This window comes from Sturnira hondurensis, unplaced genomic scaffold (genome assembly GCF_014824575.4).
Source record: "Sturnira hondurensis isolate 20B ecotype Veracruz unplaced genomic scaffold, ASM1482457v3 Scaffold0009906, whole genome shotgun sequence".
Lineage (NCBI taxonomy): Eukaryota > Metazoa > Chordata > Mammalia > Chiroptera > Phyllostomidae > Sturnira > Sturnira hondurensis.
The window spans coordinates 1,260,708-1,286,384 of NW_028082537.1; the positions used below are offsets into that span (position 1 = coordinate 1,260,708).

At 43.1% G+C, this 25,677-nt stretch overlaps 1 protein-coding gene across 1 annotated transcript; it reads right to left on the bottom strand.

The window, feature by feature from the left end:
* Positions 1-7,218: 7,218 nt before the first annotated feature.
* On the bottom strand, positions 7,219-12,453 carry SKIDA1 (SKI/DACH domain containing 1). The gene has a single exon (XM_037058096.1). The coding sequence runs from the start codon at positions 11,882-11,884 to the stop codon at positions 9,161-9,163; it is 2,724 nt and encodes a 907-aa protein (XP_036913991.1). The 5' UTR covers positions 11,885-12,453; the 3' UTR covers positions 7,219-9,160.
* Positions 12,454-25,677: the final 13,224 nt, after the last annotated feature.

The following is a 25,677-nucleotide window of genomic DNA, read 5'->3' on the forward strand; positions in this document are numbered from 1 at the left end:
TAATTATCAACCATATATATTTAAGATTGTTTTTTAAAAGTCTTTATTATTAACAGAAAAAAATCAACATTGGTTTTCTGAAGACTGATTTGCCACATGATATGTAACACTTGGTACAAAGTCAAAAGCATCTCTGTGCATTTGCATCTGGCAATGTGCTCCATGTTAGAGCCGTAGCCATGTGTTTATAGAGTTGAGCTCTCCTGGTCTTGAGATACATGCTGTTTTTTATAGCCTAACCGGAATTGCTCAGCACAGGGAGGACAAGAGTCTGGGAAGCCTTGGCCCCTCACCCCAGCAAGGAAGCTCAGGGTTACTACAGGCTCCCACTCGACCTCTATCAGCACTGTTTTAATTGCAGATTTTTACCCTGGTTCCACCACTGGAAAAGGAATTGGTATTTCCCCATGAAACCTTCACCTGGTTGCAAGGGTTAGGGAGGAGGAGGGGAAGAGGAAAAGCTAAGAAGGTGGGAGAAAAGAAAAAAGATAAAGAGAAAGGGGGAAAAGGTAGATAAACCTGGTCATGACAATTTCTACTCTACCATTCAGGTTTGTTTGTTTGTTTTTTTAAGATTTTATTTATTTATCTTTAGAGGGGAAGGGAAGGAGAAAGGGAGAGAAATTTCAATGTATGGTTGCCTCTGCTGGGGACATACAATGTATCGTGTGTCCCCTGCCAGGAACTGGCTTGCAACCCAGGCATGTGCCCTGACTGGGAATCGAACTGCGATCCTCTGATTCCTAGGCCCACACTCAATCCACTGAGCTACACCAGCCAGGGCTAGGTTTTACTTTGAATGGATACAATAACTAGGGATCTGAAAGCTTTAGCATCCACTGATCTGCATATCTGAATCCTACATATTGAAAGGAAGAAAAGTAATCTCTCACATTTACACCACTGACAATCCAAGTATTCATTCAGCAAGAGAGACATGAGGGAGAATGAATGTAAAATGTGACTTGATTCTTGGGAGATCCAAGAATCTAGGTCCTTTTCAGTCATTTCAGAGACTGAAACCCTTGCCTACTGACCAAGTTGTAGCCTTGAGATAGATCTCTTACACATTTGTGTCATTCCTAACTTTCCCAGGAAAGAGGGAGGGCTGCTAAGCTTAGTGCAGTCTCTCTTCCATACCGTTTCCCCCCTCTCTACTGCTCATCACTTACCACAAAGATTGTGTTGCTCCTGGAGCTAATTTAAACTGATCTTAAAGAGGACAAGCACTAACAATGAAAACTATATTCCAACGTTTCAGTGCCCTACTTGTGCTTGTCCAATAGCCCAGTCTCCGGGAAAACTGAGTTTATTTCCTTGTTTTGATGGCTTGGGGAAGAGGGCAGGCAGCCCTCAGACTGTTTCCCTTCTGTTTCCTTCTCTTCCTTCTGAGCATCCTGGCGGGGGGAGGGCATTCTCAGACCTGTGAGCATTTGTCCTTTGCTAGACTGGAGATATTTTAGGGTCTAAGTCTATTGACTGCTAAGCCTCTTCCTGCCTAAAAGGTCAAACACAAACATATTGATGACACTGATTAGGTGAATAACTGGATCTTACTGGAGAGCCTCTAGGCTGCCTGCCACTCTCTCTCCACTTTTTCTGTTTCCCTCCAGTCGTCTCAGCTGAAGGAAGTTCCAGCAGCAGGAGCTAAGGAATCAGGAATACCTTAATATCCTAGGTATATGTAGTTCTTATTTCTCCTGTAGTTCTTTTCAAACTACACACATACACCTATCTGTGGGCAGCAGGCTCTCTTAATGCCCTTTTGAAATTCCTCTTCCTCCATTTCTCTAGCCTTGATTCCCTTGCAAGGGGGCAACCACTGCCCTTCCCACCCCCATCCCCCAGCACCCACCCCCATAAGGCACCAGTCTGCCCTGCAGCTGTGGCTGCTGCCACAGAATAGAGAGCTGGTAGCGCTGCAACCCACACAAATGGGCTCTGGGGGAAGAAGTCATGGGAGTCAAGTAGTGGCCCACGAAAGGGCTGCTCCTTGACCAGTAAGACATGCATTCAACTGGGCGAATGTTTTCGGAGCACCCTAACTATGGCAATTTTAGGTGCTGCTGATAGATGCTAAGAAGAGAAAGAGGAATGGCAGCCAGTAGTAATACAAGTGTGAGAGGAAACCCTGCCTGGAAGCCATTGACAGGGGTTTAACTCCACACGTTTTGGGGTCGTGTTTTTGCAAACAAACCAGAGTGATCTTTAGCAAAAGCCAAATACACATGATGAAAACATCCTGTTTTGAGAAGCAGGAATGGTGGAACCACAGTTACTGCCTGCCAGTGCATTAATCTGCCAGGAAAGGGCTTCGGGACCCCAAGGCTTGAATTTGGTGAATTCATGCAATGTGGAGCATTTGGACTAAGTATTGATCCCTAAACTCAATTTTGAAAAAACAGTCTTCATGGCAGAAGTGTAGGTTGTGTTATCCCAGTATTTGCACGCATCGATTGGGCTAAAATAAAATGCATCATACTCTCCGCAAAGAAGGAAGAAGCAAGGACAGTCACAAGAGGAATAGCAGAAAGTGCATGTTTAATATGGGTTGTACGCGAATCCGTGAAACAAGTGCTATAAACCCATGGGGATTTCACGTAATAGCTAATTCGGTGAGAGAGCGAGAGTGCGGAGGCAGAGGGCCATCTTAGAAGGGGAGGCAGATAACTGAATATAGGTTTTTCTGACTGGAATTAACATTTTCTTGCAATTTGCATTTGCTAATGTCCAAACCCCTACGTACAGTACACCTATCCCAGATTTTTTTCCTGCAATGTGGGCTCCCGAAGAAATTCTTTTTCCTGTAGTTGCACTGCCAGAGCCCAGAAGCTGCGAAAGGGTGCTGCTGCTTTTCCCCGGACCCGCCGGATCTAAGTCCTGGAAAGGCCGAGAGAACCAGCCCAAGGAGGAGCTCGGCTCCCGCCCTCTCCAGGCCTGCAGGACCCGGTGGGTCTTCGCCTCAAAGAGGCGAAGTGATCCCAGCGTCTGCCTGCGTTTGCCCATACCCTTCACGGGTCCCAACTGGCTGGAAAGAGACCTGGAGGAGATGGGCAAAGGAGATAGGAATGCCTTATCTTTTTAGATTAAAGAAGAAATATGTTTGCGTATTAAATACACACACACACGCCCCTTATTTTTCCTGTCTTCTGAGTCCATTTCAGGTTTCTTATGTAGAGAAAGACAGAGAGAGAGCAAGTGAGAGAGAGATCGCGCGTGAGAGAGAAAGGGAGTGAGAAGGCTTTAAACAAAGACGAGGAAGCGCAGGCAGGGTTCTGGAGCTCTCCTTCAGGGGCTGCTCGGCCTGTCGCCCCTCCTGCCCCAGACCCGGCGTTTTGGAGCGTTCCTCAGGCTTGGCTGAACACCGATCCCCGCGGCTGAGACCCGAAGACAAAGCCCACTGCATCCCACTGCATCCCAGTGCGCTTGAGATGGTGCCTCTGGTCTAGGGTTGAGGCTGGGACCGGAGAGGGGCGCCAGACCACTCCGCCTTCCCGCGGCCCTCGCCGCCTGGTTCGTCCTGGTTCGCCCGGTTCTCAGGTCTCACTAGACTAGCTGCTCTTGGGGGCCCAGGAGTTCAAAACACGCTTCCTTCCTTATGAAAGCCTGGAAGCCTGGCCACTTTCCTCCCAGGTGAAGGCCGCGTGTGCAAGGGTGCCGCGGCGCTCTGGGCCGGCGTCGCTTGTTTGCGGGCCTCTGCACCGGAGCGGCCATTTACTGCCCTCTGATTGCGCCTAGGACCAGGTTAGCTCATAAAGCCTTTCACGCTCAACAATGGAGATTTTCTCAACAATTAACAAGAAACAACATAATAAAGCCATTTACAAAGACCTTGCTATTTACTATAAATTAGGCACTCTTTAAGAGACCAGTGCGTAATTTCACACACTTTACAACTAGGGCTGCATTTTAAACACCCGGGAAAACAAGCTTGTTGCACTTTCCTGTGACCTAACCGTGGTGCACCTCTGTTTCCTCTTTCTCCTGGAACAGCTTTGTTTGCTCTGCTGCACACCAACCTCTCCAACCCTTTTCCAGGTCACTGTCTCCCACTGCCTGTTTCCAGGTCATCATTCCACTCTCGCGGGCAAGGAACCATGGCGCTAACCCGAGCAGGCCTCGGCCCACCACATTTTCCCCACTGGAGGATTCGGCTCGGCCCTCCCCGGACTTGGCCCCTGGTCTTGGGTCAATTCCCAGGGGACGTTAGTAGCCTTGCTGGCCCGCCCAGGGTAAAGCCCCATCCCTTTGCCACTTGCATTCCACACCCTCATTTCGGAGGCCTTTGCCAGCTCTCCGTCCCGGGCAAAAAACAAAAATCAAAAACCAAAAAAAAAAAACCTGGGGCATTTGACTGGGGAAGAGAGATGAGGCGTGGGTGCGAAGGTGAGAAAGTGCTAGACTGGAGTGCTTGCGCGGGGGTGGAAGGCGACTCCAGAACACACAAAAGGAGTGCAAAGTGAGGAGAGGAGGCCCAGGCCCTGCGGGACGACCGTGGGTTAGGGAGAGCGAGTCCGCTGAGCGTCCAGTCGCCACTGCTCCGAGTGGGCCCGGCCACCAGAGCTCTGGGAAGCGAGGCCCAGGAGCAGGGCCGCGCACAGGGGTGCGGGATCTTTCGCCCGGGGAGCGAGAGGGTCAAGAATTAAGAGGAGAGCAAGTTCTGGGAGGGAAAATGGTCACAAAGACATTGGTTTGCCACCTTGCAAAATGGCGGCATTTAAACATCTTTCTGGTGGCGATGGCCCAGGCCAGAAAGCAGAGGGCTGCCCCGGGTGAGAACGGTGGCCAGAGATCGGCACCTGGGGGGACAGCGAGGGGGAAAGCGACCCCCAAACCCGTTCGTCTCCCAGGCAGCCCCCTGCCTTCCAGTCGGCCCGCCTGCCCCAAACCCCGCGCCGGCTGCCCCCGGACACTGACCCCTGTTTACAAACACAGCCCAGGGGCGGGGTGGGGCGGCCGGGGCGCGGGCTGGCGGGGTGGGAGAGGACGCTGGCTGCCGAGGACGCCACCAGCAGCGAGGAGCGAGGAGTTGGTGCGAGAGAGCGGGCCCGGCAGCTGGAAAGGACTGAACGCCTTGTTTTTGAAACTGTCAATTCCCTCAACCCCTATTGTGAGGGCTTCATGCAAAACATCTCAGGCCTTTTAAAGTAGGAGCCTGTGAGGCCGCCACAGTTTGAAAAGGAGAGAGAGAGGAGCGGAGGCCTAGGGCTTGGGCAAAGAGTGATAGCTGGGCCCCCCTTCCTTTTTTCCTTTTTATTTTTTTTAATAGCAAAAGAGGGCCTGCCAAACAGGTAAAATGCTGCCCTCCCCCACCCCCTAGATTTGCCCTAGGTCCCCACCACAAGGGTAGTTTGCAAAATGCCCTTTGGCCTAAGGAGCAAACCAAAACCAAAGCCAGGATTAAAAATAGTTCTTCGAGAAATGGGGAAAATCCTGGGGAAGTCAGGGCGACCGGGTGGACTCCCTAAGGTGAACGCCCCATTCCTCCACGCCAATTTCCTAAGGTTAGTTGATGGGGAGCCTTTAATTTTTACCCCTATTTTGGCTCTAGAAACTCCCCTTTTCACATCCTCTCCAGCAGGAAGTTATTTGTAAGGTGAAGCAAAACTCACCACATTTTTTTTGTCTTTTGAAGAAGCTAATGCTTTATTTTTTTTAAATGGTTTGTTGGGGTTTTTTACCATGAGGATTTTTGTTTTCTTTGAAAGAAAAAAATTCTTTTGAGGAATTCATCTTCATCTCTTTCTTCATGCAAACAAAAGTATCATTCTCATATGAGCAAAAACTTCTAATTCTTGGGACTGAAACTTTGAGGAATTTCTAGACCATTTAAAGTCACTCAGACACAGATAAGATAAAAATCCACACACCAGCTCATCTAGTGTGTTATTGCCGTTTAGTGGTGGATCCTTCTTGTTGATTTTAAAATAAACAACCATTATTGAGATTACTCCACTGTAATCAAGTAAGCCATAGGAAAGAACACCCACTTTAAAAAGTAAATTGTTGAGTAACAGCAAGCTGTCTTTTCTAAAAAGGCAGATAACCTGGCTGTGGATGACAGAGTACACACATATCTTTAAAGAATAAGTAAATCTTCATTTCATCGACTTATCAGGAAGCCACTTTTCTAGGAGACCCAAAGGGCTCTTTCCTGCATTCTCCTCGTGTCTCTGAGTGTTGAGTTTTAGACACAGGAATCAGTGACCGTGGGTCCATACAGTGCCTTAAAAAAATATTCTATCACCTGAAGACATTTAAATGTAAGAAGGTGATCTGTCAATGGAGGTAACTTTTGTTTTTCTCTTGATAAGGCCTAACTTTTTGAACAAATGGGACATTTATAGTATCTTATGAAATCTAGATATTGTCATTAATCATAAGACAACCAAAATAAAATAAACTGTTCTGAGAATAATTCCCATAGCAGAATTATTCAGCTAAGGGGCTACCAGAAATTGAAAGAATACCTTGTGTTTGCAAGTTACTGAATACCCTTTGCTACACTTTCCCAACAGAAGCCCCAACTCAAGTTTTGCTGTGGTTGGCTAGCTTGTAGGAGTACTGTGGAGTGAAATTTGTGTTGACTATTTAATTTCTTTCCTTTTGATGGTATCACTCTGGAATGCTTCAGCCTCCATGCTGCTCATTCTCCAGCTCCTATAAACTGAAACTATTGATTCTCTGAGGGCTGGAGACCAAGTGTCAAAGCTGGAGGCTGATATTTTATGTCATAAATTCCATAGGGCATATTTGTTTTAAAGTATGCTTATTCCATCTCATGGTCTACCCACACCCAAGGTCTGTAGGCTTCAAATATATTCTCAATTTATAATTTCATAACAGTGATTCCATGACCAACAAGAAAGTACTAGTCTAAATATAGTAGTCATCATACTTTGAACTTTCTTGACTTAGCAGTAATTAAAGGCTAGAAATGACAGACTTCCAGTGTGTGCATGTCACACTTCTACAGATTGATTTTACAGGACAACTCACTGCACCCAAATTCTGTATTGCCTTCCAAAGAGGAAAAAACTCAGACTGAGAAGCCAATTGTTCGGCTTCCTAGGGCTTTAACTATAACTGGTACTGGTCTTTGGAATTACACACAAACATGAATTCAAGGATAACATTCCCCAATTTTTGCTTTGGCCATATCTATCATGCCAATAAAAAAAGGACATCTGGCAGTATTCAAGAAGGAAAGGAATGGAGGCAGTTCAAAGCATCTGTTTACTCCATCCAATGTATTTGGATGCAGGTATGCTCAGCCTCTGTCTTTTACAATAAGAGTCAAACCACAGAGCATATACAGCAATTAGAATTGAGACCATCCAGATCTATCTGAAACATTTATAGACAAAAGAAAATTTTCAAAGGGAGAAGAAATTAAAAAGTGAAGGGGGAAAAAATTGAATTTCCATGAGAAATAGTAAGTTAAATTCACACAGTAAATATTTCATTGATGTTTTGTTTTGTTTTGTGATTTATGACCTATAGATGCAGCCTTGTAGGTTTCAGATGGGAAAGATCTTAGATACATAATTTTCAGGCTAAGGGAGGTGGACCAAAAATTATTAGATTTCATTTTCATTAAAATAGCAATTGAACTCTGCTTCACTTTCTTAAACCTGAAACTTTTTGCACTTGGTTTGTAACAAGTTTGCAAAGTTTTGTGTCATTTAGGAATAAATATACCAGTGTTTTGCACAGAACCTGACTGGCCTCATCACATAATATTACAACAAAACACTACACCCAATAAATGCATTTCTTTCAGGCAAAAACATAACAAAGGAAAATGTCAACAAAACCATTCATTCCTGTTAACCTTTCTTCAATCAGGAATAAGTAAAAATGTATGGAACCAGGAATTTTAAACAGTGTTTTTAATTGAAAATAAAGCTAAAGCATGCTTTTCAACAGTGCAAATTTCCATAATTTTGATTTACTGCTTCCATCATCACAACATTGTACACCAGCATGGCCCTTACTAATGGCTAGACCCTAGCCATTTGCATGTTGAACTACTTTAATTTTAAGTGCAAATATAGATAGTCACATCTGATTGTCACTTGCAGTAGAAACTCTCCTGCTCTATACACAGGATGGTCTGAAAACAGAAGTTTAGAGGATGTGGAAAAAGTAAAATGTAATAAAATCCAAGTGCCTGAGTTCTGGTACTAAAAACCCTGAAATAACTTTTTTTTCATTTGGGGTATTCTTACAACTCTGATCCATTTAACTTTTCTTATGTGTATTTAATGCTCTGTCACTATTAGGAGTCAGACCATAAAATATCCTGCTCTCAAGATAAATATTTTAATTGTTTTTGCAAGTTCCAGAAGTCATGTTCAGACTACAAAGATAAGCAGGACAATAGTAATAGTCACCTTATTTAAAACCTTTGGGTGAGACACAAAAAGGACTTTTCCAATTGCAAGGAGTAGGTATAAAAGTAAAATCACACCCTTTACAAAAAAATACAATCCCATATTTATTTTACTCAGTATATATGAGGCAGCTTTTACCAGCATTCAATCAGGACTCCCCAATCTTTCCATTGAAAAAGGGAAAAATTAAGTGCAACAACTTCTGGAGAGGGAATAAGGGGAGAAAAAGAGAAAGATACCCTACAAATGAACTCCAGAAGAGAATATTTTGGGCTCACAGAAACTTCTTGCTACTTCACTGTGTAACCATGTAGCCTAACAAACTTTCACTGAATGAAGTTACACTTTTAGGTCTGAAATCTAGTGCATAAACTTAATGGCTCATTGTAATATTTATTATTCAACCTTTTGACATTTATTTGTAGCAGTTGAATTGAGGTACCCGGTGCATTATTAGCATTGAAACAGTAAAGTGTTCCAGCTCTACCGTAATAACTGAGTTTTACTTGAGTCTTTAGCCTGAAGTAGTCTGTGGAATGTAAACCAACCATTCTCCCACCCCGCCCCCACCCTACTCCAAAAAAAAAAAAAAAACCCCGCAATGGAAAAAAAAAGTAATCCGATTTGATTTCTGTCTTCAAAACACGATAAACCAGGACTCCAAAAGGGGTGTAACACATTAATGGACTTGTACAAACCATCCTGTGCAGTTTACAACAAAAGGAAGGTAATACGGTTCAAGAAAATATCTTCCAAAAACACTTTTATGAATTAAATTTCCTGAATTTGTGACTAGGTGGAAGAGGTATTGCAGAACCGCCCAGCTGCCATTTCCAGATAGGATGGGCCTTGTGAGGAGGTTGGGAATCCTTAGTGGTGTTTAAAGAATATGCAGGCCACAAATCCCCATCCTTCCCAATAATGAGTGATGGTGGACAAGGAAAATTTGCCATGAAATTAAATGGCCTTTTCACTGCTGATGCTACATTGTTGGCTACCTTTTTGCGTCTGTTTATAACTGTAAAATCATCCAGTGTTCCTTCATGTGTCTCAATTTTACCTGTAGGACGAGGACTTCTAGCTGATTTCAAATTTGGTTTGACTGGAGGTGTCTGAAGTACAGATCGCTTTCCCAGGACTAGTGTTCGGTAGTTTTTTCTCACCCTGGCACCAAATTTATATTCCTCATCCTCAGGTTTTGGAGAACCTAAAGTGCATGAAAGGCCCTGACTCAGAGCCAGTGGATTTAAGGAAGGAATTTCTTTTTCAGGGCATGTAAACCCTTCCTTGGCTGTGGTTAGTAAGGTGTCCTCCTCTTTACTTCCAGTCACACTGTAAAACTCACCCTTTGTATCATTGCACTCGCACTTTAGCTTATTTGTGATAAGGTCAGGTTCATATTCTTCATTAGCACTACTGTCTTCGACTTTGATTCTAATATTGTGCAGAAGTGGCAGTGTCTCATCGCCTGTGTCAGTGCAGGGATTCTCCGCTTTCGTTGCTGTTGCTGCATCTACCCCAGGATTAGTCTGCAAAAAGGGCAAATCCGTAGCAAATTCAGTACAAGGGGAGATTTTGGAATCCTTTTCTGAATTTGCTGCTGCTTCTGAAGAATCATTATTGAAGAACCTAGCAGCTATTGTGTTGTTATCTGCACAGTGTGTAGTAGGAGTTGCTTGCAGGCATTTCCTAGCTTCTCGGAGTATTCTTTGTTGTGGAAATATATTGTTTGTCTTTGGGCTAGGTGAAGAGGCCCCCTCTGCCAGGCAGTTAATTGTCAGGTCAGTTCTCTTTACAGTACTGGAAATTTCAGAGTGTGGGAATGTAATCGCAGATACCCTATCGTTCCTTATCTCTGTGAAACAACTCCCCAGGCCGGCCGAGCAGTACACCGGAGAGGCTTGGGAGGCCCAGCTCTGCAGAGTCCACTCTTCTGCCGACTCGGCTTTGACACTACTCTTGAGGTCGGGAAATCGCCCGGCATCCTCGAAAGCAGTGGGGTTGGTTGCAGCGGCGGAGGCCAGATGGTACAAGAAGTTGGCCTGCGCCTGTACGCTGGGCGGCTTGCAGAAGCTGGTGCGCCTGAAACGGATGCTCTGCACTGACACTTGGCTGGAGCCGGAGCTGGAGTCCGACTCCGAGGACGAATCCTCCTCCTCCGAGCTGACTTCACTGGAATCCGTGGCCCCACTGCCCCCCTCCTCCTCTTCCTCCTCCTCCTCTTCCTCCTCCTCCTCTCCCTCCTCCTCCTCTTCCTCCGAAGATACAGAGTTGCTGGAGCTGGACAAACTGGAGCCAAAATCAGAGTCGTTGGCTGCGTGGTCCGAGTAGGAACTGGACTCCGAGTCGCTGCTGCAGCTCTCGGGAAAGCTGCCCAGATGGGGCTGCGGCCGGTGGTGATGAGGGGGGTGGTGACTCTGCGGCGGCGGCTGGGCCCGGTGGTGGTGGTGGTGGTGGTGGTGATGGTGGTGGTGGTGGTGGTGGTGGTGGTGGTGGGGAGGCGGGCAGAAGCTGTTAACCAGATGAAACCTCTCCAGGCAAGTGGCTCCGGCCGCTGCTGCCGCCGCCGCCGCCGCCGCCTTGGTTTTGTAGGACCTGGGCAGCAGCAGCAGGCGGCGGGCGCTGGAGGGAGGTGCAACCAGGCAGTCCTTGGCGCCCCCGCGCTTGCGCTTGCAGCGGTAGGTCAGGCTCGCGGGGCCGCCCGCGCCTGCTGCCGCCTTGGGCTGGGGCCCGGCGGCCGATGCCTGGTAGTAGGCAGCAGCCGCGGCGGCGGCGGCGGCGGCGGCGGCGGCGGCGGCGGCGGCAGCGGCGGCGGCCGGGTGCTTGCTGCACAGCAGGCTCCGAAAATAAGCCGGGTCCGAATGGAAAGCGACGTAGTTTCCCTGGAGCGGGGCAGTTTCATAGTTTAGAGGGGGCTTGCAAGGCGAGCGCACGATTTCTGGGTAGTGCGAGCCTGGGTATTTGCTAAAAATCTGAGGTAGATGGGCGGCGGGGCGCGCCGCGGCAGCGCCGGAGCGCCGGGACTGTGCGCTGATTGGCAGGGGCCGCGTGGCTCCGCTCAGGCCCCGCCAAAGTTGGTGCCGGTCCTTCCAGACAGCCGGGCGGGGGCCGGCGGCTGCAGCGGCGCGCTCTGGCGGCGGTGCCTTTGTGGCCAGGGCCCGACCGACCCTCCTGCGCTTGGTCTTGAGGACCCGCTCGGTTTTGCAGGAGGTGTAGAGGGCTTCTACGTCTTCCCGGGAGATGAGCGTGCATTTGGCGGCGTGGAAGGCGATGCTGTTGATGGCCTTGAGTTTCCGCAACTCCTCCAGATCGCAGTGGTGCTTTTTCACTTTCAGATGATCCATGCGCTTGTGCACGGTCGTCCTCGGGATGTTTTTCAGCAGATCCGTGAAGACTTGGGAAAGGGCAAACATTTGCTTTCCTTTAATGATGAGGTAGCCGAGCCTCACGCCATCCACCTCTTCAAAACCTGACTTCAGGTCTCCCATCTCGGGCACTAAATGATCCCCACCATTTGCAGCAAATATATACGTGACGCATACATACACATGTATGTATGTTAATCCTCCACCAGATGCTGCGTGTGTCTCAAGGCATCCTGCTAATAAAATAACAAAGACTGTTATTCCCGGCGAAGGGAGTGCCAAACTCTAGGCGAAATTATTGGAAAAAAAAACACATGAAATTACACTGACTTGATTCTTGCTTTTTTTTTTTTTTTTGGTTTTCGTTTTTTAAAAAAGACGTTAAAAACCATCCGGTTTCTGATCTGCCAGTGTGTTAGTGTAAGTCCCGATGCAGATCAGTACCTGGGCCCCTCTATTTCTTCTTTCTCCATTGGAGCACTATGATAATGGAATGTGAAGGGAGAAAGAGAAAAGAAGTGCAGCTGCTATTCCCGCCGCTGCTTTAGCTACAAATAAAATGACAGAGTGAAGTGAGCTCGTCCGGAGACACCTTCATCAATTAATTCCCCTAAAGCCAGCGCTGATTGGACACTCCTGACAGGTGATGCAATAAAAATTGATATTCCACCCCTTCCCCCCAAAATCTCCCACTAATTAGCATACCCTTATATTGCCACCTCCCCTCCCAAAGTAAATAATACAGTCGGTATATAAATCTTTCCATTAAACTATCGGAGCTCAGAAACAGCCTGACTCACAGACTTCATCTGAACCAGTGTGTGTACGCTTAAAAAAAAAAAAACTGTATATTCGCCTTTAAAGGAATATCGCCTATTTTTTGCTTTATTTGCATTTTACCGCAACGGCTATTATCATTTCAAAGAAAAGCATTTTTAAAACATTATCAAGCCTAAATAGACACACCCCACCCCCTTTTTCCCTTGGAAAATAGAGCGTAAGTGAAAATGTGCAGAATAGCCTGGTATTTCCCTTATGGGAATGGGGAAGGAGACGGGCTGCGAGCTCCAAAGTTAAACCCGCGCGGTGAATCGCCCCAGTATGGACTTACGTTTTGAATTTCTCTCGGTTTTCCTTCCCCCCTCCCCCCCGCAATGCCTTTTTACAACCAGAAACAAAGTTATCTGACCAAGGAAGCAGTTCAAGGCTCCAGCTCCGAAACACTGTAACAATTCAAGTGGATTTGGGCTCTCTGCTGGGGGGTGGTGTTAGGGAGGAGGTAGTTTCACGTCAGACCCATAACAAAGCATATAGATAAGCTAGAAATGTGTACACTTTTCACAATTAACCAGGCTGGATTGGAGGCGGGATCGTCCTAGAGTCCCCAGCACAGCCTTTGCCTGGGTCCTGTTTACCGCAGGTCAGAATTCCAGGGAGAAGCTTGCTTCTGCAGCAAAGAATAGAATACGTAAACTGCCCAAGGTACTTCCAGAGGTTTTACGTAATAACGATGAAAAGAAAGTGGTGATATACGGTGCAGAGTCTTTTAATGGTCTATTACGCTTTTTACTTGTTAGTTTAAATGAATCTTCCACAACTCCAATTTTTTCTCATGAAAGCCAAGCATCTGCTTTTAAAAAATCACTTTGGATGAATATCAATATTGCTTAACTTCTTAGCCAAATTAAGGCATATTTTCGTGTTGTTTTAAAGGATATCCAAAATATTGCCAAATGAGAACAAGGGTCTTCCCAGTTGTTTTACCACGATCCCAAGGCCCTTTGTTGGTTGCTTTGCAAAATTCGGCAAAATCTCTTTAAGTGTTAGGTGTTTGCAACTACAGCAGAAAAGCAACCTAGGCATTTATATTTCCTTGTTCCTCCAAAAATAGACACATCCACGAGGTTAAAAGAATAAGCGGATATTTCAGAGCCTGCAAGGAAAAAAATGTAAATGATTTCTTCCTTCACATTAAGAAGTTCCAGTCTCCACTCCTCCGGTCTGGCTACCACAAGCAGGTACTGTTTCAAAACAGAAGAAAGAAGAAAAAAGATACAAACCGAGGAATCTCATACAAAAAGGTAGTTTGCACGAAATCTCGGCCATAGTTTCCCACCCCCACCCTTATCTCCCTTGTAATTTCCCAGGAATTTTGAAGAGAATTGGGAATTTCAAGAAGTGCATCCGGAAATTAAGGAAGTCTATTTAAGAGAGTCTGTAACTCAGAGGTTGGGATTTGAAAAGTCAGCCCTGGACTACTGTTGCACTCAGCACAGATGTAATCGCCGCTCTTCAACTTAATCAATGTGTGTACAAACCGCGATGTCTAGTTCTTGCCTTTGAAATCTAAGGCTAGCATTTCCATCCAAGAAATCAGAGCTACAGCAAATTACATTTTTGTCCCTTGAATGAGAGAAGGATCATTGAATGGATCTCGTGATATTTCAGGCTTTAAACGTAACCGAGAGGCAGCAATGAACAATGCCTCGTCACAGCTAATACCATCCACCGAGTTGGCTTTCTTTTGCATCTGGATCTATCACAGCGCGTTTTTCTCTTTCACTTTCACAGGAGGCAAAATGCACAATGTTTAAGCAGAAAGCAAAGTTTCCAGGAAAAGCAGCTGCTGGTGTTTGTTATTTAAAGTAGAATGACCAGAGTCTTTCTATTGCTAGCAAAAATAATGTCGTTTTAAAATTCCTCCTGATGCACTTACATAGTGCCAGCCCTCTTCCTCCCCCCTCCCGTCCATTCCCCTCCCCCAGTCTTAAGATTTCTACCGTAAAGTCAAACCTCCAAGAAATAGTAAATTCAGAAAAAGCTTATTACAAAAGGTTGGCTAGAGTGTCTCCCCTTCCTCTTTTTGGCCAGGTAATTGTTCTCAATTCCTATTTAGATTTGCACACACACACTCCCCTCCTGCACATGGCAACATGATTTAGTAACCATTTCAAAAAAAATTACCTTCTTTTCCTCTCCCTCTCTTTCAATCTTTCGAATACTGGCAATATAGGTGGTTTTTAAAACAAGTAGAATATTAAGTATTTTTTTTTAAACTAAGGGTACAATCTGTTGGATCAAATAGAGAAATATAAAGGCTGAGAGATTTGGGGATTTGTCTATATATACAATTTATGAGAATATCTTTGTGTGTGGACCCAGACATCTTTACACTTATACATTTTTAATACTCCTATTACACAGCTTTCTTCTTGTCTAATACATTCTTTTGTTCCTTTAACTTCCCCCATCATTGTGTGTGTGTGTGTGTGTGTGTGTGTGTGTGAAGGTGTGAGCACGCGCATTCACACGCATACACACACAGAGAATGTGACAGACAGCTTTCTTGTGGCCATCAGCACACGTTGCATATCCGGGGTCTTCTCCAAGCACATTAGGGGTCGATCCCGATAAAAAGATCTAGGAGAGGCCCCTGAGCGCTCACACATGAAAGGCAGGGGACTTTAAGATGGATTTGCATGCACACAGGGGAGTTCGATCAATAGCTACCAACATTTATGGCTTAGATTATTAATGTGAAAGCTGGCCAAAGAATGGGGATGAAAAATTAAAGGTGTCTGTTATCAATTATGCTTAAAGTTATGCAATAATTTACTTACTTTGCCTGGATGTGCAGATCCAGATGTACAATTCTTCAAAAGCCAGGGGATTTCTTTGATAAATTTGTTGACCATGTCAGCCACCTCTACAATCAAAGATGAACCCAATTCAGATGATGGACTGTATTCAAATTCTTTTTTAAGAAAAGATATATCAACTTCCATGTTTCTCAAACCCATGTACATATGTTGGTGGATAGGCTCAAATTAACATTTATGTATATAGCCATCTCTGAGGGGCCAGGGAATTACTTATTGAGTATATATGAAAGGCTTTGAGTTTGTTAGTTGAATGCGATTATTTACTTAGTGAGGAATGCATAATCTATACACTATCATAAAAAGTGTTTTAGGTTTGAAAACAAAGCTGCCTGCTAAAGGAGAATCCTCTGTGGCAAATACAGACAAAAATACATTCTTAATGTTCACTTCTGTATTTGTTGTAGAAAAATCAGCACTTTCAGTTTTTAAAGTGATAAGCTATGAAGATATGAACATATTTGTCTTTACTTATCCTGTGTGAATGTGCCAAATTTACCTTCAGATGATCTGTTTTGATTTATTTTTACTGTATTTTATGTTTAAGTACCATTGCAATTCAGTCTGACCTTTTTCTTCTGGGGCAGAGTAATGGACACGGCATTTACAGTCTTAAATGGTTAGCTGGGAAATGCAATAGCAATTTGCAGAAGTAGTTTACTAATGGGGAAAGTTCTTTTGAAAACCTGAAGGAAAACCTAGGAGTACTTTTGCATTTCTACACTACAACTGTCATATAATTAAAGTACTGAAGAGCATTAAAATAATCCCTTTTTCCCAAGCTTTCACCCATACATACGTAATTTAAATGAGGATCACCACACCCCCCATCATCCTAACTGCCTAACTCTTCACCATATACATTTGTTTTAGTGATTGCTGGGCATATTTTGTTCAATGTGATTTCAGAGAGAAAAGACCAAGCAACATCACAAAGGCCTCAACAATATGATCATACTAGTTAGAAGAATAAAAGAAACTCCTTGTACTGTTAGCCAAAAGTAACTATAATACTTACAGCATAACAAAGACTAAAATAATAATAATTTAAAACTTCATATAGCTGAATTGAGGATATAGGACAATAAAAGCTTGTGTGGTAGTCAACAGTTCTTACCCAAGTTTATCTAATCTTGTGTGTTCTCTGCTGTTTGGGAGGGGAACATGAGAATGGAGGAACAGGAAATAGCTAAATTAAAGAACAACTTAAATTATAACTTAGAATATTTTCCTTAATTTTTTCTTTTTGTCTCATCCAAACAAATCAGGGCAAATCTCCAAAAGGGCCCATCCTTCTGTTCTTAGGCATTTAAAAATCCTGTTTTAAACAGAAGTTTGGGACACAGAATATATGCCATGTTATCTACTGACCCATAATCCAAATGCAGTGACCTTCTACCCTTTTATTGCCCCTTGACCCATCTTGAATTCTGTACAGCCTTTATAAATTTGCAAATCCTTGGAGGTAAAGGGCTTTCTTTCTTTCTCTTTTTCTTTCTTTCTTCTTCTTCTTCTTCTTCTTTTTTTGGTGAGGTTTTGTTCTGAAAAAGCCCCAAGAATGTGCTTTTTGAATTAGACAAAGGTAAAGCAACAAACCCTAGTGGACAGGATTTTATACAGGTGAGCTATAGGCAACTCTTCAGATAACAGATATTGTAAGCTAAAAAAAGTAATTGTAAACATGGGAGACAAGAAGGTTATAGATTTCGTCAAATTAGAGTGCGGTACAAATCACTTTCATGATGTAAGAAATAGGCCAAAATCTTTCTGCTCTCATCATCTCAAGGGCTATGGAGGACCCTAGTGATCAAGGAAGAAATGGGGGTGGGGGTAGTGGAGACAGACAGTAGGAGGGAGGGAGGAAGGGGAAGAAAGAAAGGAGGGAGACCTGATCTGAATCTACAGGCACATTCCCTTATCTTTCCTGCTATCAGCCAGTTTAAAGGACACCATAATTATGATGGTGATGAAACAATGCCTACTTATGTGTGCTGAATAAATAAAGAATGTTTACAGCTCAAGAATCTTTTAATTCCAATTAAATGCTATCAAAGAAAAGCCACTTTTCCTACTGCAACTGCCTTTCCCCCCAATTATCTTGTTTTGTTGCAATATTTTCCTACGAGACACCAGGGTCTCTAACAATTGATTCTGAATATAGAAAAAAAATCTGAGAAAGTAGAGTTCAATGTTGATGTATTAAATAATAAACAGATATTAAGAGCCACAATTTATTTGTGTTGCACCGTTTTTTTGTTTATTTTCCACAAGCGCCAAATGTGTAGAGACTGAAGTGCTGACACTAAGTGTTGAGGCCTACCTATGGGCTGCTGAAGTCATACTGAAATTCTGAGCACCCTTGAGGGGAGAAGGGAAAGATAAGACATGTGGGGCCTGATGGCCTCTGTAAAGGGAATCCTCTGGTTCTGTTCCTCTGGCTTCAGCCCAAATCCTTCTAGGAGCACTGGAGCCAATCACAGCCTTCCACTGTAGCAGCTACTGGGTGAACACAAAAAAGCGGGAGATCAAAAAACCCCAAGTTAGCATTTATGGATACCAAGGATCATTTCATATTCATGACTTCAACAAATCACATCATAATCGGATTTAGACAAGGTGTGGGCAAGAATGCCCACCAGGCCAGGCACTACACACTGATGGACCACAAAAGTTGCTTTTTAAATATAGGAATCATAGGTGAAAATTAAGTATTTTAACTTTGAAAAGCTTAATTTTTGATATTGAGGCCAATTTCTACAAGTCATAAGTCCTTCTCTTTAAGTAATTCCTCAACTTTTAATTCAAACTTCTATATTCTTTTTCAGTTCTAATAGTGTTTTGCCTGTTTTAAAAAACACATGCTATAACAGACATGAAAAATGCACTCGTCTGTTAAGAGCCCATACAAACTTGCCTTTTTACTACATCTAAATAGTGCATTGCTAAGAATAAACTTTAAAAAGTTTCCTTGAAGAAATATCTAATATTTCTTGGTAATTCTATTTGGTGATTGTGGTACAAAAATACAGTGGTAAAAAATGTCACGGTATTCGTATGTGTGCTGGATAGTCGCAGGCCCCTTTCCTTTTGAAAGTTTAGAGCTCCAATACCCTCAATTCTACAGGCAGAATTAGGATGGACTTAGAGGGTCCTAAACGTGACCGATTCACTAAGGCGGGGGGCTACAGCTTGCAGCAACGTGCTCTGCAACTTAATCCTACGCTAAAAGAGGGCAGAGAGAGAAAAAGCATGGAGTACAAACTCTCCCGACATCCGTAGTTAACTTTCAAGGTGGATTGTGTATTTTAAGGCTGATGGGAACGTCTGGTTTTCGGAGCGAAAAGAAGAGAAGGTAAGTGTTTGCCCTTGTATTCACCAGTTCCTAGAGAAACAATGAAAGAACAAAGGGAACCACTTCTCCATCTGAACATTTTCTGTCTCTCCCTCCGTTTCAAGCCAAAAAGCTTGCAAGGGGATTAGCTTTACTCTACCTTAAATAGTTGTTGCTAGGCTTGTTGAAATGAGAATGAGAAAAAAAAATTGAGCGCCAGAGTAAATACAGACTAAATAATAATAATAAAGACTTGCTGTGGCGACTCTTCAAAGCGCCAGTGGCAGCAACTTACAGCAGAACTTGCTGGTTGCATTAAGGTAAAGCCCAAGAAACAACCTTTACATTGTAGATTTCGACCTTAGGCATTGAAATCACCTTTCTTGCAGTCTGAAAGGATTTCTGCGCATAAAATGTGTAGGTACTCTCTATGGGAAGATATCGGTGTACTATATAGGTCTAAAAAAATGTTCTCTGTTGCTATCTGGAGAAGAATTTTTAAAAAGGAAAAGGGACTCAAGTCTTGACGTTACTTTTTGCTGATAGGAGAAATGGCAGCAGTGGCTGGGCAAGGAGAAAGATTCGTGTTTAAATGTATTTGCTTTTGGGATACCGTGGTTATCGGCAAATCTGCCTTTGTGGGTCTGTGTGACTGAATGTGTAAGTGACCGAGTGCCGTCGGCATTATTGGTGGGTGAGGGGAGCCCACAAAGCCGGACAGCACGTGAAACACATTTTTAATGTTCCCCCAAGCGACGACCAAGCCCCCCCTCCCCTAAATGCGTATATTACCTGCCCAGTTACAGTGGACACATGTTTATGTTTATAGTCCTGGTTTGTAGTAGTGTCAAGAGCCGCAGCGAGAGGAGGGGGAGGAGAGAGGAGGGAGGAGTAAATGCAACCACCCCCACTTGTTGTTAAAGCAAATTTACTGCGTTATTGCAAGCCAGTACGGGGGGCTGGGAAGTGAGTTGAGAGGAAGGGTAGAGTTGGGTTCTGTGTTGGTAGTGGCAGGGGGGTGGGGTTAGGAGATCCGGGATGGAGCTATGCTCTCCACCGGTCCAGGAAAAGCAGCTTGGTCAATAGGGGAGTACGCTGCGGCGGTCGAAAACAAAAAGGTTTCTCCTACTCGCTGCGTTAACGTGGGGGGGCTCTGCAAGCTGGGCTCCAGGGCCCTGACCTCTGAACCCGGCTCCTCTCCGAGCTCTCTCGGTGCCGCGCGGCCACTTTTTACCCAGGATCCCTCGCGCGGGCCGCGCTCGTGCCGAGCTCGAGTCCCTGTTAATCCTTCAGTCCACGACTTCCACCCCTCCCCCGCTGCCGCCAGCCCCCGGGGAGGATTCTCCGACGGGGAACCCCCGCCCCACCCCCACCCCGAGAGCCCTAGCCCTGGCGGCCGCGGAGAGACCGGTGGGGCGATGAGTGCAGAGCCGGCTTCCCCTGCTGGGTCGGGCCTGCGGGGGAGGGCACGGAGAGGAGGAAGAACGCAGAGGGGATGGAGGGAGGGGGGCAGGCGGCCCGGCCCTGCGGCCCGGCCGAGGCCTGGACCTGTTGACTGCCATTTCTCCGCTTGGTCCCGCGCCCTCTCCCGGCCCGTCGCACTCCCCGTCTTAAGGCGGAAACCAGGGGAGGAAACATGGTTGTTCTCTCTGCCTTCCTCCAACTTTTTTTTTTCTTTGGGGTAGAGAAGGCAAAGTAATCTCCGATGCCCGATCCTTGCTCAAAAGGTTTTGCGCAGGCCCATCACTCTCAGGGCCCTACTATTTAAATCCTCCTCTCCCCACCTAGACCGGCTTCTCCTCTTGGAGCCTGAGGGCCCTGACGCCCTCATTGCGCCTCCCCCCACCTGGCGCTGCTACGTCCCCAGCGAATTGTGTTGCTTTTCTTCCATAGAAGCTCCCTGGTCTACCCTCCACTTTTCCCCGTCTCACGAGGCGTAAGATGAAACCTCTGGTTTGCTGCGTGCTGCTGGACACGTTCTCTGCCTCTCGTCCAAATTCATTTGATGGCGAGTTTAAACTAACAATGTTTAAATAAAAAAGAGAGGGGAGTGTTATTTTGGCAGTTTAGAGGACATCAGGGCGTTAAAATAATAAAAGACATATTTAAAGATTTTATTGGAGTTGCTATATTTACTTATAGATTTGGGGTTTCCAGAGGAATATTTTCCAACGGGAAATCGCAAGTTAATATTAAGGTGGAAGTAAGACATCTCAACCACTTCCGAAAATAAAGGGGAAATTTAAAAAATATATGAACGAAATAGCGGGAAGACGGGCGTAGCGGAAGCTGGAATAGTGAAAGGCAGTGCCTCGGTGTTGGAGTACGAGGAAGGAGGACCGTGCCGGGAGGGGAAGGAGGCGACTTCCCGGGCCAAAGGCCCGGGTGCTTCTGGGGGCAGGAGGCGGCGAGCCGGACGAGCGTGGTAACGCGGGCGGGGAGGGCGGCGGTGGGCGGGGGCCGGGCGCGGGGCCGGGCACAGGGCCGGCGCGGCGGAGGAAGCGGGAGCCGGGCACACCTCGCCTGGAAGCCCCCATTGTTCATCTATCGCGCCACAGTTCCCCTAGTGCGCACTTCCCGAGGGAGGGGTCCTGCAGCCCAACTGGACCCCTACTCGAGCTTCCCCGAACTCAGACGCTCGGGCTGGGCTGGGTCGCTACGGCAAGTTTAATCCTCAGACATGGTCAGCGAGAGGTTTCCCAACTCCACAGTACTTATGGAGGAGGCTTTCCAATGTGCAGCTAAATTGGCGGAAGCTGGGCAAGCCTGCAACTCACACTTTAAAGAAGAGGGAAAGCAGCCTACACGTGCTTATAAAGTGCTAACTAGATAGAGACAAATGTACGCTTTTTTCCTGGCTCCAGAGAGTTAGAGCCGATTCGATCTTATTTTAAATACCTTTAAATGTATGGATTCGGGGTTCAAAGGAGTTCGGAAAAGCACGTCTCTGTTTGTTATTATTCAGCTCTTTGTTGTGTGCAAGAAGCCTAATTTTAAAAGGGCCGAGCTACCCCAAACAAAAACAGGCTGATTTCTTAACGCGAAATGCATTTTCAAAATAAAAGTGAAACTGAAAAAGGAAAAATGTGTCATTTGCTTAAAAACCCGGTTTTGGAAACAAATAATTGCAACCCACGTACGAAACTATCTTTTTTCCTTTGTGAAGTATATAGAAAAAATTTTTCTGGCAAACGTCACAGTTTTAAAATATGAAGATTTCCAACAAGTGCTCGCGGTTCTTGAAGACAAGACCGAAGTTATCGTGAATGAAAACGAATGAAGAGATAATTTCAATGCTTTGATCCAAACCTTACTAGGGCAAGGGAGTACTTTACACTCAGATTTATAATAGACTGTGCAGAAATTCCATCTAAAATACCCACTACTTGTCTGTGTATGCAGCACTGTTTCCCAAGGTTGATTTTTAAAAACCAATTAGAATTGATCTCTAATGAAATATTATATTTACACGTCATCATGAAAACATCATTCAACAAGAGTTTTGAATTACAAGAAAGAAGTTAACAGATGATGTTCATAAACAGCGTCTGTTTGCAGAGAACCTTTAAGAGTTAGTTAAAGGTAGTGGTGATTGTGATTTTTCATTTGATATGCTGTAGAGGTGGTTTGCATTTTAACACTTTCATTTTGCGGATCTTCCTAAACTTGCAGTTCCTCACGGAAATCATTCAGTTATTTTGAGGTATAGGGAGAAATTCTCATACAAGGTCAAATTATACAAAAATTTGAAGAGAAAAAACTGGTGTGGAAAATTAAGTATTCTCAATCTGTTCATTTATTACACACGCATCCTCCCATAGTCCCCCTCCCTAACTACTTGGATTTAATTTACATTTTTTATTTGTAAGTCTTTGAATATTTAGAATAGCTTTATACATTTATTTGCTTTTTAATTGATTGTTGAAGATGAATCTTTTACCACTTTTTAGTGTTTCAGGCATATTTTTGGTTTTGTTATACGTTAAAAAATGTTACAAGTCATGATACTCTTGTGAGAAAAACAACAAATGGGTGGGGAAAAGGACAGGAATGGGGGTGGGGATAGAGATGGACAAATGTAGTATTCCTGGTCAGTGTTTAAAATATCCTTTCTTTAATTTTATTTCATTGTTTTTCACTTCTGCTTGCAGCAATGATCATTGTGTTTTTAATTGGGGTAAAGTGCCACCGTATAAAAATTACATACATTCTAGCACTTAGGCGCTATGGTAAAAGTAAGACCGACAAAAAGTGATGGGGGGCGGAGGCTTGGGTGTTTAATTCGCCAGGAATGTTAAGCTTCATAAGATTTACCCGTGGGTCCACATAGGTCCTTGACACTGTTACTGTACAATTTCAAGAGGTAAATACACACATTATAGTTTTTAAAAATCTAAGATGTACTAGGCAAACTTTATTAATTGAAGGAATAAAAAATGAATTTGTCCACCCCTTTTTTTCTGGGACACAATGAAGTTAATTAACATATTCTTGGGCTTGTTTCTGGCTTTGGTAAGCAGTGGCCCCTTTCAGAGGGGAAAACATTTAAATCTTAAAAAGTGATCTTTTCTTGGGGGGGCAAATAGTATTTAGCAATTCAATTTAATTTCTCCTCTTTCTTTTTTTCCTCTTTCTTCTTCTTTGTCCAAGATATGTTTCATTTCCTTCAAGCTCTCTTTCATTTCAAAACCTGATTTTCCTCTTTTCCATGTTCAGAATCTTTTTACTTAGAACCTATTGTCTCCTATAAACAGACACCTATATATATCACTTTAATCATAACAGGTATGCAAATTTTCAGTGTCAGTTAAGAAAAAGGAACATGGACCTTACACTTCTACCGTTCTGTTATATTGAGAATACTCTGAAAAATCAAAGTATAGCACTTTTAAGTATTGTTGCATCATGGAGAAAACCATTAGTCCAAGTCTGAAATGTTATTGAAGTTTATATAATGCCTAGGTTATCTAAAGTCATCCTTTAGATATTACTTTTCTATTGGTGTTTTACCCAGAAATATCAACAAAGCCAATACATATCAATTTTATAGCAAAGAAGTAGCTCAGAAGCCAAACACAAGAGTAACCAAACCAATCAAACCATTTAAAGTAAATATTAGTCTTTGATTCTTAAAGAGTTAAAATTTAGATTATACACAATTTAAATTTCAGAATTACCTAATTAAACTTTTTGGCAATTAAGGATATCTAACAATAAAATTAATCATGATTCATTCTAAGTTAGAGTTTGATTTTTTAAGAAAATGACAACATTTACATGAAAAGGTGGTTAACATTTGACAGCTATTTAAATACGGAGAATTCTAAACTACCTGGTAAATAAAAACTCTTCACCTATATTTATTTCAATTATTGAAAATATTTAAAGAAACCTATATATCTGAAAATTTCTGTTAATCATTACTTAGAAATTTTAGTTAGTTGTACTTACAAAGTTTTGCTTTACTCCGAAGAATAAAGCTCAGTCTGCAGTAAGCTTTTAAACATCAATATTGTACATCAATGAATATTTATTATGAGCCTACTGTACTTAAGACACTTGCTAGGTGGTATGGTGAGTAAAAATATCACCTAGTAAGATTAACACACTTCATTAAATGGTATTTTCCTAAAGCCATTAACAAAATATCAATTTAAAACAATGGAAATGAATACCTTTTAATGAAATTTCTATTAGTACTCCATAATATAGATGTCATGTGTGGGTTTGTATCTATAAAGACACAGTACTCAGTTATTGTGAGACAAATAACAAAAGTAGTTGCAGAAATACCTCAACATTTTAATCATACTAGCATAAATATATGGCGACGTTTTACATAAATGGTGAAAAACCTTGGGTACCCAATAAGCACAATAAAATTTTATTCTGAGATTCCTTTATGTAAAGGAGGATATACCTGAAAGTTTGTACAGATCATAAAAAATTTCCTTTTTGTGTTATTCATCTAATTTATCTGGATACAAGATTATAGTTTCTGATCAGGTTTAATAGATGAATGAATTGTAATAATTGCTTTTTTATTAAAAAAAAAACAACCTTAGTGTCAGAGCCAATATGGAATTTTAAATATTTTGTGGAAGTCAAGAACCTGAATTAAGAAAAGTGCATCTAGTTGTAACATTATAAAAATATAACTCTATTTGTATACCTCATATAGAAATGTATCTCAATGTATATGTACACTAAATAGAAGGCAAGTAAAACTTCAATTTAAAAAACAAATATAAGCAATCCTAACCTATGAACTAAATTTGGGTTTAAATATATCTTTCATAGTATCAATGTAAATAATTATAGAAAAGCAAATCCAGAAATTTGGTGCCTAGTTTCTGAAATAAAGGACATTATAAGAAGATACATACTCAGAGAGAGAAAAAATACAGTTTCCCATTATAGTATGGTTAGAGGTTACCTCATAAAATACTTTATTTGAGTTTTTTTGTGGTTTCCCTCAGATAGAGAAGTAGATGAGTCAGTAATGAGTTAGCTGCTGTTACGTGAAGAATCCTGGAAATGACAAGCTTTTGTTTTATTGTACAGGTACTAGATAGGCTTTTTCAAAATGTATTTTGAGAATGTAGAATCAAATTTAAAGGATAACATTATTTTGAGACTGAAATTGTCTTTTTTATTAAGCTATTCTATAAGTCATTTGGACTTTTTTTTTTACATTACCATGTATTTTTAAAAACCTACTTGAACAACAACAATTGTGGCAATTTAATTATAAAGTTTTAAATCCATTCTGAGGTATAAGAATTAGTATACCTGACCAATTGTCATATACAGGGTCCAGCACAAGTAACCCCCCTTTTTATTATAAAATCTTATATTACAAAATCATAAGCATGTCATTCTGTAACATAACAATATCACACTCAAGCACACCATATGGCATTTTA

Excerpts from the sequence above, each read along its gene's own strand:
- SKIDA1 (XM_037058096.1), bottom strand. The coding sequence starts at position 11,884 with ATGGGAGACCTGAAGTCAGGTTTTGAAGAGGTGGATGGCGTGAGGCTC.